This window comes from Mixophyes fleayi, chromosome 12 (assembly GCF_038048845.1).
Source record: "Mixophyes fleayi isolate aMixFle1 chromosome 12, aMixFle1.hap1, whole genome shotgun sequence".
Taxonomy (NCBI): Eukaryota; Metazoa; Chordata; class Amphibia; order Anura; family Limnodynastidae; genus Mixophyes; species Mixophyes fleayi.
In genome coordinates this window covers 13,279,471-13,296,868 of record NC_134413.1, presented here as the reverse complement: position 1 = coordinate 13,296,868, position 17,398 = coordinate 13,279,471, and the positions used below count along the sequence as shown (strand labels likewise).

Here is a 17,398-nt window from a genome sequence, read left to right as displayed (position 1 = left end):
ATAGGAAGAACTCTCCACCATCCCCAGCAGTAGAATGGAGAGGGATAGAATTGTGTGGCCGCTACGAACAACCATGTGACAACTTTTGGTTCCCCAAGACTATAAGGCACATTTACTTACCCTAACCCATAACTTCCCTCTACCTGGGCATAAAAAAGAGACATTCCACATAAAAAGATTTAAAGCATACCTGGGGGTAAATGTATCAAGCTAAGAGTTTTTTTGGTGGGTTTGAAAAACCAATCAGATTCTAGCTATCATTTATTTAGTACACTCTACAAAATGATAGCTAGAATCTGATTGGTTGCTATAGGAAACATCTCCACATTTCAAACCCGCCGGAAAACTCTCAGCTTGATACATTTACCCCCTGGAGTGAGAAGCTTCAGTCACCCCAGTATGCTGTGCCTTGATGGAGGCCCCAGAAGCATCTCTCTCCCAGACCTCCTCGCAGGCAAAAAACAAGATCTAGATTTAGGACAGGTCCAGCTAGAAGAACACTTGTCCCAGGAGTAATATTGACGTAAGAAAGGTGTTAGAACCCCAGAAACCTCTGTTTACTAGTGGGCCTGGTTGTATTAATCTGTAGTGGACTCAGGAATTGCCGGCCTCCGTATTGAGTAGACCATGGGATCGAAAAGATAATTAAAAAATAGGTAGAAGTGGGGCCGAAGATGGGAGTATTTGTGCCTATGACAAATTGAGAACCACCAAGTACTTTACTTCTCACAAGGCACAATTTTGTGCCCACAGTTTATTTTAGACCTACATTGTAAAGATGCCCCCATATGTTTTTGGAGGTGAGTACAAGACACTTTCAGTAAAGGATGAGGTCAGAATCTCGTCCATTACAGGAGTTCTGATCTCTGTTGTGTTAACATGTACAATGTCAATTATATGTTTAAAGTATTATTGAATCCCCTTTCTGTGAAAGTACTGCTATCAGTTATGTTTGATAACGTAATGTATGCACCTCAATCTTTTGTATGTGTGGCTCATTGATACGTTTTTCATGGGACTTTCAGCGACAGAGGGCGGTAGATCAGAGATTTCACCTAGCAGGTTAAACTGGGGGTTACTGTGGTCAATAAGGTATTATTCTCTACAGTCATGGCCAAAAGTTTTGAGAATGACACAAGTATTGGTTTTCACAAAGTTTACTGCTTCGGTGTTTTTAGACCATATGTCAGATGTTGCTCTAGTATACTGAAATAAAATTGCAAGCATTTCCTACGTGCAAAGGCTTTTATTAACAATTACATTAAGTTTATGCAAAGAGTCAATATTTGCAATTTTGGCCCTTTTCTTTTGAAGACCTCTGCAATTCGCCCTGGCATGCTGTCAATCAACTTCTGGGCCACATACTGACTGTTGGCCGCCCATTATTGCCTAGTCAATGCTTGGAGTTTGTCAGAATTTGTGGATTTTTGTTTGTCCACCGGCCTCTTGAGGATTGACCACAAGTTCTCAATGGGATTAAGGTCTAGGGAGTTTCCTGGCCATGGACTCAAAATTTTGATGTTTTGATCCCCGAGACACTTAGTTATCTTTTTTACCTTATAGCAAGGTGCTCCATCATGCTGGAAAAGGCATTGTTCATCACCAAACTGTTCTTGGATGGTTGCAAGAAGTTCCTCTTGGAGGATGTTTTGGTACCATTCTTTATTCATGGCTGTGTTCTTAGGCAAAATTGCGGGTGGACAAACAAAAACCCACACATTTTGACAAACTCCGAGCATTGATTAGGCAAGAATGGGCAGCCATCACTCAGTATGTGGCCCAGAAGTTGATTGACAGCATGCCAGGGTGAATTGCAGAGGTCTTCAAAAAGAAGGGTCAACACTGCAAATATTGATTATTTGCATAAACTTAATGTAATTGTCAATAAAAGCCTTTGACACTTATGAAATGCTTGTAATTTTACTTCCCTATACCACAACAACATCTGACAAAAAGGTCTAAAATAACCGAAGCAGCAAACTTTGTGTCATTCTCAAAACTTTTAGCCATGACTGTATGTGTACTCCACATTTATCTTGGAGAGCCCAATAATAGACTTGTGGATGATGATCCCAGCCATGGTCGAGGGCAGGCAGTAACCATTCTCTCTGATAACACCCTCCAATAAGCCTAATAGCCAGGGAAACCTTACACCCTCTCCCAGAGGGGCAGAGTTTGAGAAAATATGAGAGTACAAAATTCCCAACTCTGGGACAGCAAAGGACTACTGAGTAGGGGTTTAGATGGCAGTTTTTAGAGCAAGATCAGGCCGGGGATTACGGTTTCCACTTGCTGGAACTGTTGTTACAGGGGAAGAGATTGAAGTTGGAGTGTAGGTAAGCTTGGAGCAGTGTATGAGTATAGTTCTAGGTGGTGGTTATAGCACCTGCTGTACTGGTACAGAAATTGCTGTATCTATGCAAATACTGACTCCACTAAGGTAGAAATGGTACTAGAAGGTACAAGAAGATCACTGCACAATGGGCACTGGAACGCAAGAGTTCCCGAGCTCCTAACGAGAAGTGCCACCACAGTAACGTCTCTTTGGCTGTTATCCATCTCTGGTCCTTGTGTATGCCGCTATTTTACAGTACTTGTGTTAATTTTCCTATAATGTTTTATGGTGATGGGAATATTGTAATTGTATTTTATATGCTAGATTTAAGGTTGCACATATGTTAAGTTGGATATAGTTCAAAATAGGACACTGAAACCCAAGTGTGTAGAAGAATCTTTGCTCATACGCAAATGAGTCATCTTTATGTTCAATGGGAAAAGAGTAGAACATTTTTTATACCTAATTTAATATCCCCTTGAACACTGCTAAATACTGATCAGACCTACTCACTTGTAGGTTCTGAATTTTGGCTCTATTTAATGATATTTCACTGAATTTCAAAACTCAGTGCAACAAATGAACCAGTGATGTAATAAATTAATTGTCCGACATGTAAGAATAGAAATCTCAATATGTTTTTCTTCTGTTTTTGATAAAATTGGATACACATAAAAAAAAACCAAGATAGGTCTAATTGTTGCCAAGTGTATACTATAGTAGCTGAAGTGGTGGAGTGTGTGGAGTTTGTATGTTCTCCCCGTGTTTGCGTGGGTTTCCTCCGGGTGCTCCGGTTTCCTCCCACACTTCAAAAACATACTGGTAGGTTAATTGGCTTCTATCAAATTGACCCTAGTCTGTCTCTCTCTTTCTGTATGTCTGTGTGTGTATATATGTTAGGGAATTTAGACTGTAAGCTCCAATGGGGCAGGGACTGATGTGAGTGAGTTCTCTGTACAGCGCTGCGGAATCAGTGGCGCTATATAAATAAATGGTGATGATGATGATGATGATATTGACAATGAGAATGTTGATGGCAGTAAGACAGTTTGGTCTTTCTAGTCCACTAATTGTATTTATATACTAGCACTGAAGCAGTTTCTGTATATTCTGAAGATTGATCGCAGCTATCTCCAACAACCCAAAGTCCATGCCCCCTAATTAATTATTGCCCCTCGTTATTTTGCTTGTAAAACATACCTTTTAAGAACTTCTAGGGCTAGATTTACTAAGCTGCGGGTTTGAAAAAGTGGAGATGTTGCCTATAGCAACCAATCAGATTCTAGCTTTCATTTATTTAGTACTTTCTACAAAATGACAGCTAGAATCTGATTGGTTGCTATAGGCAACATCCCCACTTTTTCAAACCCGCAGCTTAGTAAATCTAGCCTCTAGTCTTTCCTTAGGTCAGGCTGTGGACACCCACGGTTGGAGGGAAGTAATACAATTAATACTTTCATTTTTGTCCTATTAAACATTTATGCCTCCATCTTGCAGGGGGAGTCATTAAATCATGGTTCAAAAAGATACTAGTAGTAATTTAATGTAAGAGTGTGTGGCTGACGACAGGAATTCCTCTTATTATCCAAAAATGTCCATTAATCTAACTATGCTTTAAAATCAATGCAGTCAAAATCATTGACATCCACCGAAATTGCTATTGAAACCATCTTGAATGCTATTTGTACTATCATAAGGACTTTCTGAATTCATAGTAGTTCTATCACAGAATAAGACAAATATAAAGTAATAAAGACAACCAATAATACCAATTTCCATGAAATATAGCCCTTTATTCAGAGAGCAAAGGATGTTAGACCCATAGAAACCTATTTCACTGGTACCACAACTCTTCCAGTAAAGAGAATGCTGTAAAGTTCTTTATGTATAATAGTGAATATGAAAGGACGATTACAATTAACATGTTGTGGGAGACTAAGCTTGGTAATCCCAACAGCTGTGGCAGCGGCAGCCTCTGCCCCCTTCTCATGCACTTTCAGCACGGCTTTATGTACAGCCTACAGTGGTCGAGAGAAATAAAACATAATGGAAAACTTTACACATAAAATATATATAAAAAAATATAAACTGAAAGTACATTTTTGAACATCTGCGTAGCAATATCCGATTTCTGCATATTAGAGAATGATGAATGACACTGAAACTGCGGGCAAAGGAAAAATAGCAGCTCAGTGGCTGACTGTATAATAAGGATAATAAACGTCTACAAGACAATGGTCACATCCCAGGTTTGGCTCCTTGTCACCTCATGAGAATGGATGCAGGTATAGACTAGAGAAAGAGTTTAAGACAATGACGCTCAATCAAGCTTATTTTTTAGAAACTATTTTATTTGGAGACAGTTGTTATGTGTATGTTATATTTTCAAGCAAGGAGACTGTGTTGCATAAAAGTGAAAAAAATGTGTATTTGTGTTATACCTAACAGATTTTTGTTGAAAAGAGAAATAGCAAACCTTTTCTTCAGCATTATTTGTGAAGTTTTGTCCTTCCTAGCCCTTATTTTGGCGTAGTCGATAGGACTCAATCTGGTGGGCGAAGTATACTTGATGGATACCGCCAGTATTTCAAGTCCTACACCAACCTCATTGGTTGTGGTCCAAAAGGGAGTAGTATTGGACAATGTCCCTAACTTCCATTTGGTTGACATTCCATTATAGGACTACTACTGTACACATCTTGTCATAGGAAAATTCCCCAAGTTGGTAAAGCACTAAGACGATAGAGTGTTCAACATAAAAAAAAGATAAAGTAAAAGTAATTCTCACCTTAGACACCTTCAAAGGTGCTCCTGTAATCCCAGAAAGATCAGCATTATCAGAAAAGACATCCTTGATGCCCATTTTACTTAGCTCCTCTTTAAGATCAAGTGTGGCAGAAATTGTGAATTTGGGCACTGATAAACGTATCAGACTATATAAAAAAAGAATAACAAAAGTATCACAAAATGATTAATGATTAAGACTGTATTATTTTACATTCTGATTTTTCTAAGACATTCTCGGTTAACATTTCAACTCTTTAAAGTTCTCCTGTCACTGCTGCACAGTACAAAATGACTGCTTGTTAGTTCCCTAGGATCCAGTGACATCCATAAAGCAGTGAGGACCGCCAAACTTTCATACCTCATGGATGTTACAGCTTCTAAACTGATTTGATAGGCTTCATTCTCAAAAATATCGCTAAAGCACCATGGTCCCACAATATTTAGAATATGACACCCCTCTATCTACTCAACACAGCAATGTCTCTGTATAGTGTTTATCCTGCGCTGACTACAGGTCAATGAACTATTTAGTAGTTCTTGGTGCTAACAGTGAACACCTAGGCAGACAGTGACAGGTGTTTGGACACCAGAGTTGGTAGTGTTTATTGCAGTCCGGACCTCTGTGGCTCTTGGTTTTTGGAATTACAGACATAAGTGAAGGTGACTGAGCGGGTGAGCACAGAGGAGCAAATCAATTAGACCGATTACTAGATTAGACCAGACGTGCTAAACCCCAGTTCACAAGAGTTACCAATAACTTATGTTTTCAGGATTTCTGATTGTAGAAACAGGTGGGATAATTACTCACCTAGCCAAATAGATTAACTCACCTGTGCTTGATTAAAGAAATCCTGAAAACATGAACTGTTGGTAGCTCCTAAGGACTGAGTTTGGGCACCTCTGAACTAGTCTGATTAGTAAAATTGGGCAGATTTTTTTTAGTCCAGTTCATTTGTGATCCACCCAAAATTCAGGGAATAATTAATGCCTGCTGGAGAATCGGGCCAATCACAGTGCATGGAATGTAAATAAGCCAATCACAAGCATCAACAAATGTAACATGTTTATAGTCTCATAAAAGGAGTTGACACTCATTCTTTCTGGATTGTACGGAGGATAATGTCTGTGGACGCTCTATGTGACTGGGGTCATTAGTATCCCAGACTATTGTACATTTGTGTGCAAGTTGTTTTATCTACATAGCTGTGTAAACTATACTGCAGAAAAGTCTGCCTGTTTTATCCCTTCACTTACTTTCTAACTACCCCAATTATTTTCTGAACTTGCAATTAATGCCACTGCCTATCTGTGTGTAGAAATACACAGGCAACTCCTTTTGATCTTCAGTTCTGCTCTTATAGCCATAATGGGAAACTCTGTGTACTATCTATTTGCACAGCTGCCCAATTATTTGCCCAATGCAACCAACAGCTTCAAATGTAATAAGGGCTGTCCCAATGTACACTCAACCTTTTGATTAATTTAAACCATAAATGAGGCCAAACCGAGCATTAGCTTGTGGGAAAATTAAATCTTTTCAAATTATCCCACCTGTGAAACTCATTTTACAATTTCCAATATCTCTACAGATGAGCATAAGTACATAGCTTTGACACAAAGGAGATGTTCATGAAATTAGTTAAGATATTAGTCAAAGCGCTACGGAATATGTTGGCGCTATATAAATAAATGATGATGATGAAGATGGAACAATTTGGTTATGATTTGTATGTTCTCCCCGTGTTTGTGTGGGTTTCCTCCCACACTTCAAAAACATACTGATAGGTTAATTGGCTGCTATCAAATTAACCTTAGTTTCTCTCTCTCTCTCTCTCTCTCTCTCTCTCTCTCTCTCTATCTCTCAGCGTTAGGGAATTTAGACTGTGAGCTCCAATGGGGCAGGGACTGATGTCAATGAGTTCTCTGTACAGCGCTGCGGAATTAGTGGCGCTATATAAATTGCTGATGAGGTTGATCATGATGAATTGTCAGTGTTACATAACGTTTATATCTTTTATATATGAAGGGTCTTACCTTGGCCTCATTAGTTTGGTCCATGTCTGCAGTGATACATTCTGAAGAGCCTTTTCCACATCGTGCAGTTTCCCAGCATCTGGTAATATAAAGATGGCAGAGGTGTTTCCTTTATATGGGACATCGACCACTACACATCCTGGCTCTTGTATAAAAGCCACAAGGTACTCTCCTTGCCTGGTCATCATTGGCACCTTCATAACAGTATTCTCATCCACATGAAAGTCTTCCTCCCTTGTGAAGTTCTCATTGAAAGCATATTCCCATGTTCCTAAAATAAATTTAGTCATCAAAACATATGTTACCTCTCAATAATTTGAATACAAAATTACATTTTACTTGCAATGTTCCTTTGGCTCCCCAGTACCACATGAGATGGACCAAGTTAGAGAAAGTGTCCAAGTTTTGTTCTGATCATACCTAAGTGTGTTTTACAGTCACTTACTGTGACACATTTCAAAGTAAAATGCCTTTAAAATGGATGATGTCGACAAGTTTATTTAGTACATATTTAGAAATAGATAAATTGGTCAATGTGGTCCTTGGGGTATATTCACTAAACTGCGGGTTTGAAAAAGTGGAGGTGTTGCCTATAGCAACCAATCAGATTCTAGCTGTCATTTTGTAGAGTGCACTAAATAAATGACAGCTAGAATCTGGTTGGTTGCTATAGGCAACATCTCCACTTTTTAAACCCCCAGTTTAGTAAATCTAGCTCCTTGTCTTTGTCAAAACACATAAAAACTAAGGGGATTGATCTGATGAATAAACATCTCAACAACTCATCATATCATATTAACTAAAATCTGATTGGTTGCTATAGCAACATCTCCACTTTTTCGAACCTGCAGTTTAGTAAATATACCCCCAATTTTGTTCTGCTCATAACTAATTGTGGCTTATTTTTAATGGATGTGACACAATTCAATATAGAACACTTTTAAAATGGATAATGTCAAGAAGTAAAAGACACATGAAGGCTAAGGGGATTGATCTGATGAATAAACTTCTCCACAACTCATCATCTCTTTATGATAGAACATAACTTACCACCGAAGAAAATTGTGTTAATGAGAACTAAAACTGTCTGCTGGTCAAGACTATCCAGCAGGTCCTTGACTAACCCATTGGTTTTCTTCTCCACGTAACTATTGATTTGATTTTTTGCTTCTTCTGAATTTTGGAAATCTGTAGAAATTGCCTCAGACTGATAGAAGTTTTTAACATCCTCTGAAAACTTCTCAAGGAGTTGTATTTTTTGGTCAACAAATAGAGCATTTGCAGTGCTGAGCTGTTGGTCAACTTTAGGTCGATTAAGAATCTGCAGGAGCTGTTTGAAACCATTGTTGATGTCTGCATCTAGGAAAACAGAGGTGTTGAAACCAAGTCCTTCCAGGATCTGAGTGTGGGTTTGAGACTTGGCACCCAGAGAAAGCATAGAAAATGCTAAAGAGATACTTAATGGAGAGAATAATATATTATCATCAGGATATTCAGCAGCTAGTTGTGAGTAGAGCTTGTATGAAAATCTTGCATTAGATGGTGCTATTTGGAGATAAGGCATTATCTTGTGATGGTCATCATCATGTTCATCATCGTGATGTTCTCCATTGAGGTGGTGGGCAAAGACCAGAGTACAAAACAGAGCTTGGCTCAAAAACCAGAACAGAATGACCTTCATTTCTCTGAAATATGAAATGAAGCAATCAATAAAATCACACATTTTCATACATATTTTTCTTATGTGTCATTCATCATTTATAGAGTAGTTTCTAAGAATATAATAATCACAGAAAATAAGAAGGAACTGCACAGAAACCAAGAATGATATTTCATTTTAGGTGAAATGTAACAAAAATGTAACATTATAACGTATATAGTTTACAGGGATTGCGTAAATAAAATAAATCATGAAAAGTAAAGGAAACATGCATGTTAAAATGTTTTTGTTTTTTAAAACACATTAACACATTGTGATTGAATACACCCTAAGTTAGTAATTGTTCAACCAACATGTTCATGTCTTTATTTTCCATTATTTCGCCTGAGGAATAAATAGAACCATCCCATGAATAAAAACTGAAGAGATTTTTCATCTCCAAATAGTACAATTAGTGGGAATAAAATCCTGGCAAGCGAAATGCGTGGGGTAACAGCCCATCTGTGAAATAAAATACATTAATGCACATTGTATGTGTGCACAGAGGCAGGCACAACAGCAGTGAGCAGAGGGGAGACCCAAAATTGTAATTACTAAAACATACATTATTAAATGTATTGTTCTTGTACCTCCATTGTTGATGCTTTATCCAATACATTTTTTTACCTGATTTTTCTATGCTGTAGAACATTTGCCCGAGGCTGCTACGTCTCACGTTCTACAGCGGTAACCATTGAAAAGCAAAGGATTTTAGTAGGGGGGGGGGGGGGGGTGAAAACTTGCCTTTCTCCAAAAAAATCCCATTCTAGATATATATCTTCTACAAATACAATCTATTGTATATATAGATAATGGTATATATGCATTCTGCTATAGAAAGTATAACAATCACACTATAATCAAGTATAGCTATCACTTTAATTCCTGGTGTTTTTGTGCTCTATAACTTATAGGAATGTCACTTTGTATAATTTGCAATTATTTAATCCAATCAATTTTTGGGAAATTATATTGTAAAACAGGAGTGGAACATAAGTCCCTTTTTAAGTTATGCAAAATGGATGTCGGATGTACTTAGCCTGAAATGGTAGAATCTCTTGCACAAATGAACATTATAATCAGCATAAGAGAGTCACTATTTATGTACCAACAGGGTTTAACACACAAATTCATTATTTTTTTTGCAACAACAAAATTTTCATTTGAAACTATTTCTCTTAATTTTGCTGCCCCTCAAAATTTGTCCCATGAGACAGCGGCCTGACAGCAGACACCCCAACTAAAACTGGTCTGCCAAATAATTTATACTGAAAATTACAAAATCATTTGTTTGCTCCACTTCCTTATCACCGTACAGACATGGAGCCTGGTTTAGTTCAACAGAAGTTGGAGATGATTAACGAGGACATACTGGGGCACAATTATGAAACTGGTGGTTAGGTTACTGTGCCCAAAAAGTGTTGTGACCCAGAGGAAACAAACTGATGTTTGCGTTCATATTTCAACTGGCATTAGGAATAATAGTCACTTGCTGATTGTTTGTGCAGTTACCTACGCAGGAGTTTTCATAAAAATCCCTTTGTGTTTTGCAACATGAAATATTTTTCCTTTAGACATAGGGGCCTCTGAGGGGCCGTCACAAACTTGTTTTAACCCAAGGGGGTGTATTTACTAAACTTGCGGGTTTGAAAAAGTGGAGATGTTGCCTATAGCAACCAATCAGATTCTAGCTGTCATCTTGTACAATGTGCTAAATAAATTATAACTAGGGGCCTGATTCATTAAGGATCTTAAAATAAGAAGTTTCTTATTTAAGTCTCCTGGACAAAACCATGTTACAATGCAAGGGGTGCAAATTAGTTTTCTGTTTTGCACATAAGTTAAATACTGACTGTTTTTTCATGTAGCACACAAATATCACCTTTACATTTCAATGTACAAATAAGCTATCAAGTATTTGTGTGCTACATGAAAAAACAGTCAGTATTTAACTTATGTGCAAAGCAGAAAACTAATTTGCACCCCTTGCATTGTAACATGGTTTTGTCCAGGAGACTTAAATAAGAAACTTCTTAATTTAAGATCCTTAATGAATCAGGCCCTAGAATCTGACTGGTTGCTATAGGCAACATCTCCACTTTTTCAAACTCGCAGTTTAGTAAATCTAGCCCTAAAAGTTTTTCCATGATATCTGAATTATTCTCACTATCTCACCAATATCATTGTTATTACTAACTACTAATTAATTATTATTATTATTATTACTATTGTTCCATTTATATATTTGTGGTTTTTGTGTTGGACTACTCTGGATTTTAGTCTTATGAAATGATTACATGACTTGATTTAGCAATCATTGTATCAATGGTTATAATCTATATATCTAACAATAATGTATAAATGGAAATACAGTATGTATATATGGTATAAAATGTATGTTTCATCTGGCTTATGTTATTTACTCTTCCACTAGATGGTCACGCTTGTGTGTGTGACATTATTGTCAATCAGTAGCTGCAGTGTGTTTTATTTACTGTCTGTTTTGTGAGACTTTTTATGCTGCCGAAATATAAAATGGCTATAATGTTGATAACATTGGTGACTGTAAAGGTCCTGACAAGGTTAGTTGGATCGCAGATTAGTGTTGCATTAATTGCCAGCGACATCACCTGTTAAATGTGATCTCATCTAACATGCAGTAGTTAACGATCCAGTGGCATTTGCAGTTGGAGGGGGGTTGGTAAACGGAGGACACTTCATTAATTCTCAGTACATTTACTTGCGGTAAACCCAAATAAATAAAGCAGGCAACGTCCAAATGGGGAGCTGCAATGCAAATGCTCCCTGCCGGCAGTGCAAATGCTTGTGGGTATGTACTCATTGATACAAATAGGTCCCATTCCCAGGGCCATCTTAACAACATTATAGGCCCCCGGGCAAAGCAGTGCACCGGGGCCCCTAGATATAGATATAGATATATAGATGTTTACAGATACAGATACAGATATAGATATAGATATATAGAGATAGAGATAGATAGATGTACTTGCTCAGTGACCCTTGTAGGTTTTTTTTGCAGGTTTTTTTCTTTTGCACTATTATTTATTCTCATTAAGAGCTGTGCCTATGGGGCCCCTTTGCCCGTGGGGCCCCCGGGCAGCTGCCCATCGTGCCCAATGGAAAATATGGCCCTGCCCATTCCCACACCTGTGTATAAGTTTTACTAGCACTATAAAACTCAAGTAGAGGCATGTATTTTAAGGCCAGTGGTTGAAGGGACCTAATGTCAGCTATTTTCTGGGGGAATAAAATGAATCATATGATAATTGGGGCATCTAACAAATTATCAAAAATTATGAATTTTAAACAACAAATTTTAGCTGCATGTTTAGCAAAAAATCAAAATGTGGGAAATATAATTATTGTATGGTGGAAGTTCTAGAAAAGTGAACAAAGCAAAAAGCGAAGGTAAATTGTCCCTTAAAACTGTGGTACATTCACTCATTATATTCACATAGAAAAGTGGAGTCTGGTAAAGTTCTTAAATATGTGTTTGTTGGAAAGACTATATTCTATACCGTATTTTATTATAAATGTCTCCTTTTCAATTCCTTAAATAAGTTGTTTTTTTTTACCATGCTTTCATAGGAAAATGTACGTTATTCTAATTGTTTTCTACTCTCATCCGACAGAATCGTTTCCCAATTTTTCTAATATAGGGGGGAATTCAATTGACTGCATTAGTCATGAGAATAACGTGGCCCGCGCACTATTAACGTTACTCCGATATTAGTGCCTGTAGCAAAATTCTGTGTTAAAATAACCGCAGGCCGTCAATTGAATTCCCCCCCATAGTGTTACTAATTCAGTCAGAAACAGTCAGAAGTCGATAAAAAGTACTTACATGCATTCTTGACTCACAACTATCATTTATTCCCACATCGACTCTATATCTAAATCATGTTACATACGTCTAAAGAACATTTCCAGAATACGCACATATCTGACACAAGACACTGCAAAAACCTTAATTCATGCCCTCATCATCTCCCACATCGACTATTGCAATTCCCTCCTTACTGGTCTTCCCAAAATCATACTTGAACCCCTACAATCTATTTTGCACGCAGCGACTAGATTGATTTTCCTTGCAAATCGTTCTTCCTCTGCTGAGCCACTCTGTCAGTCTCTACATTGGCTGCCTGTTTTTCAGTGAATCCAATATAAATTTCTTCTACTAACATACAAGGCTGTCAACAAAATTGCACCGATATACATTTCCTCACTTGTCTCAAAATATCTCCCAACTCGACTCCTCCGTTCTGCACAAGATTTGCGTCTCTCTTCCACTCTCATCACAGTTAGACTTTCCTCTAGTCTTCAAACCTTCAAGCATTCTCTGAAAACCCACCTCTTCAGACAAGCTTATAATATTCCTCAACCAGCATCTTAATATCCCTAGGTTACCCTATTACCACCCTCTACACAGTTAACACAAGGCAACAACCCTCTGACCAAAAATGCTGTGACTGATCACACAGCCCACTCAATACTTTTTACCTTTACATTCTAGCTGGTCCAATGTGCAATATGATGTAGCACGTGCCCTTGTGTTTCAAACTCCCATTGTCCCATTCTATGTTAAAAAATAGTTAAATTAAGATATATACTAAAAGTACTTAAATGTAGATATTATTAATGTGTAATGCAATCTAATGTATGGAAATGTATGCCAATCCTTTTTTTTTGTGTTCTACATAACCGCGTTAAAACTTCCATTCACTCCTCTAAAATGTCGCAAACACAATCTTTAACGCGTGGGGGCAGAGTTCCCTCTTTTTCAATTGGATTGCACGAATCGCTATTGCAGTCAAAAACCCGCGGGAGATTTTTTTTTTTTTTTTTAACACGACGGTGGAAAATAAAATCTCGCTAACAATTGAATACCCCCCTATAAATATAACTTTTTTTTTGCCATTAAATCAATAAAGCCCATATTTACTCATTAGCATAAAAAACTAAATGTGGCAAAAAAAATGTCAAGCTAACATTATAGAATGTGGAGCAAAAAGAAAGATAATCCTGAAGACAAGCTAAAGCAAAGTGTTTATTCCTCATCTTTTATAGAATATCTACTATGTCCTGTAAGGTAAAATACTGCAATCTTATTCTAGAACTGCAAACTGGAGACACAAGTGGAGATAGTCTTATTACACTGCTGATTATAGTTACCTTCATCAGTATTTTAAGGACAATTTACCTTCACTTTCTGCTTCCTTCAGTTTTATAGAATTATCCCATATGTTATTTTATCAGAAGCGCAACTGACATTTGACACCCAGTCATTTATCAGGAAAATAGTAAAATCTCTGCTTATAGGGTGAGCATTAGAGAAGACATTCTGCCAACTTCCAGTATCACTGAATGTATAAAACTAATCATATGAAGTTGGAAGACACGGTAGCAGTAAAAAACATTATCATTGTCCAATATATATTTTAATTTCCATACCATGTACAATAAAAAGTTCCAAAATAATTTAAATAACAAAGGAGGTGTCCTTTAATCATAACATTGTTTGATCTGCATTTGTACAAGCATTGCTTAAAACACTTGGTAAAAGATTACAATAGCTGCAACTGGGAAAGTTTCTATTAAACATGTAAAATGTTCATTAATGATTGGACTCTTATACTCACCAATAGCTTCCAGAGACCTCCAGGATCTGTCTGATTTCAGAACCATCTCTTATAAAGGAAAATGTATTCACGCAATTGTGAAATTATAGCGTTATGTAAAGTTTAATCAAACAACCTCTGTGCTATTAGTTCAGGAAAGTTAAGGTAAGGTAAACAGTGATGAAATACACCATCCCACGCATTTGTTCTGCGATATACATGATAATGTTTAATAAATATATTCTGCAGACAGCGAGAGAATCTTCTGCCCCAATAGCTATCTCCATCTATCATGCTAGGTTTTGAGGATTTAAAAGACTAGGATTAAAATGTAAAAATATAAAACCCATAAGAAAACACAGAGATCATTTATTCAAGTGCGCCAAAAAGGCCAAGCAAAAATTGTGTACGTTAGCTCGAAATTCAGCTCTCAACCCCATGTTAGCTTAGTGTGCAGTTTGTACAGTGAAGGGTGACTTGAAAGATCTATCAGACAGATTAACTGACTACTGTAACAAGCTGGAAAGGAAGTTAGAAGAAGTTGCAGACTATACACAGACAGGATTGTCTGATTTAGCCAAAACAAATCTAACAGCCCTTATTGACTTGGTTGTTAGGGCTCTTGAGCATGGGGGCTGACTTTGGGGGTTAGAGTACCTTATGCTGAACCAGACAGGGTATTAGTTATATAAGTTGGCTAAAGTTGGGATATTGTAAAGCTGGAAAATAAAACATAGGAAAAACAGATTGGAGCAACATATATTTTTAAACATTGTAATCATAATGTAATTTATGGCCCTTCATGACCACAGTACTGATAATGCACATAACTAGTGTGTGTAATAATGATAAAGTATAAAGGTAATAGTGTTGAATTGTAATAGACATTATAGGATATGCAATGCAAATATATAGCATATGGAACACTTAGTGAAACAGTAGAAATTTCAACTATAAATAATTGGTCACTTTTCTAAGTATAGGAAGAATCAGTATCTCTCTCAAGAAACTGAACATACAATTAATCGTTATAAACATCCAATTAATCTGCAGCTGTAATTAGTGGCAAGCATAGGATTTAGTGGGTGGATGCAAACTTGCCTTTCGCCAGAAAATATATATTCTAGATATTTTGATCTGCTACAAATACAATATATAGTATATTTACTGGACATTCTAGATGTATCCTGCTATGGGAAGTATAAAAATCACCTTCCTTCTTTGTCGTTGCATGCTCTATAATTTCCTCAATGTGTATTATGTAAGTATTTAATAACATAAGTGGGATAAACAGGAGCAGAACATTGTTTCACAGAAACAAGAGTTTCGTTTTAAGTTACACAATACGTATGTCGGAGGTACATCGATGTGGCTCGCATTTCTGCTGCTGAACGTAGCAAGTGACATGGTTCCCTTGTCACACAAATCAATATTATCAACATAAGAGAGCCATTGTCATCATTATTTATGTGCCAACAAGGTTGAAACCAAAAATGTACATGTAGCAACAAAATTTGCAGCAACAAAAGATAAGTGTTGCAAATTTAGGCAACTTCAACATTGTTTCATGTAGAGGAGCATTTGACACCTTGGTCATTAGCGGTGTGAGAGAAGCCTCAAATCCCATCTCCCTAAGGAATAGAGATGCTCAGATTGGTTATGTGTAGGCCCAGCCCTGTCCCCTGCAATCTTTTTTTATCCAGACAGAAAGGTGGAGATTATTGTTAACAGTGGCTCTACATGTGGCTGAGATGCCTATACAATCATATGTCATCAGCCTCCTTGGACATCTCAGGAGTATATTACACCGACTAGTAGGCTACACAGTTTATTACAATAGTTCAGTACCAGTAAAGAGAGAGAGATAGGGTTCCACGCATGCGCTTAGGAAATTAATGATGGGTGTGCTGAGTCAGACGTAGTTCTCCTTACACTATCCCCTTTACACTCAGAATCCAAGCCACATGCTCTCCAGTGTGTCTGCTTTTTTGGGGACTATACCCCTATCACTATTTATCTCTTTCTGTAACATCTAACTTGTTTTCATTAAGCTTCACACAACATTACACTGACAATGTCATTGTAATCTTTACCTACACCCAAAAACTGGAGATACAAGTGGAGGTATTTATATTAGAATATTAGGTAAAGTTCCCTTTCCCACTATGTATGTTCAACGTACGTCCAATTTCTGCTTTCTTCAGTTTATAGAGTTTACCCCACGTGTGATTGTATCAGTGCAACTGACATTTGACACTTAATCATTTGTCAGGAAAACAGTAGACTCTCTGCTTATAGGGTAAGTTTTAGAGAAGATATTCTACCGCCTTCAGACAATACTAAACTGTGTAAGACCAATCATATGAAGTTGAATGTCACAGTAACAGGGAACTTTATCAGTGGTCATTTTATATTTTAATTTCCACACCACGTATAATAGAAAACATAGAAAATGATTTTTAAAAATAGAGAATCTGTCCTTTACTCATAACATTGTTTTGATCTGCAGTTTGCACAAGCGTTGCTTAAAACACTTGATAAAATATTATAAATGTTGCAACTGGACTATTGCATGTTACAAATGTTGCAACTTGTACTATTATACTCATCAGTAGCTTCCAGAATCCAGATTTCAAGACCATCTCTTATAAAGGTATACCTCTGGTATTGTGAAATCATAAAGTTTTGTAAAACATTAATCAAACAGGTCTTTTAGTTCAGGAAACATAAAGTACTAGATAAACAGTGATGAAATACACAAACCCCACGCATTGTAGCAGCAACATACATGATACTATGTCATAAATATATCATGCATACGCTGACGCAATCTTCTGCATTAACACATCTATCACATTGGGTTATGAGGATATACATGCTTATACACTTGTGAAACTGCTCATT

At 37.1% G+C, this 17,398-nt stretch overlaps 2 protein-coding genes across 3 annotated transcripts in view; one reads left to right on the top strand and one right to left on the bottom strand.

The window, feature by feature from the left end:
- LOC142108183 (alpha-1-antiproteinase F-like) overlaps window positions 1-17,398 on the top strand; it is a 62,558-nt gene that overhangs the window by 5,958 nt on the left and 39,202 nt on the right. The window lies entirely within an intron of this gene.
- Window positions 4,108-14,622, bottom strand: LOC142108152 (alpha-1-antitrypsin-like protein GS55-MS). The gene is made up of 5 exons (XM_075191763.1): window positions 14,516-14,622; window positions 8,207-8,841; window positions 7,157-7,427; window positions 5,124-5,268; window positions 4,108-4,353 (listed from the first exon to the last, which is right to left on the bottom strand). Exons 2-5 carry the CDS (start codon window positions 8,835-8,837, stop codon window positions 4,165-4,167), a joined length of 1,236 nt encoding a protein of 411 aa, XP_075047864.1. The 5' UTR covers window positions 8,838-8,841; window positions 14,516-14,622; the 3' UTR covers window positions 4,108-4,164.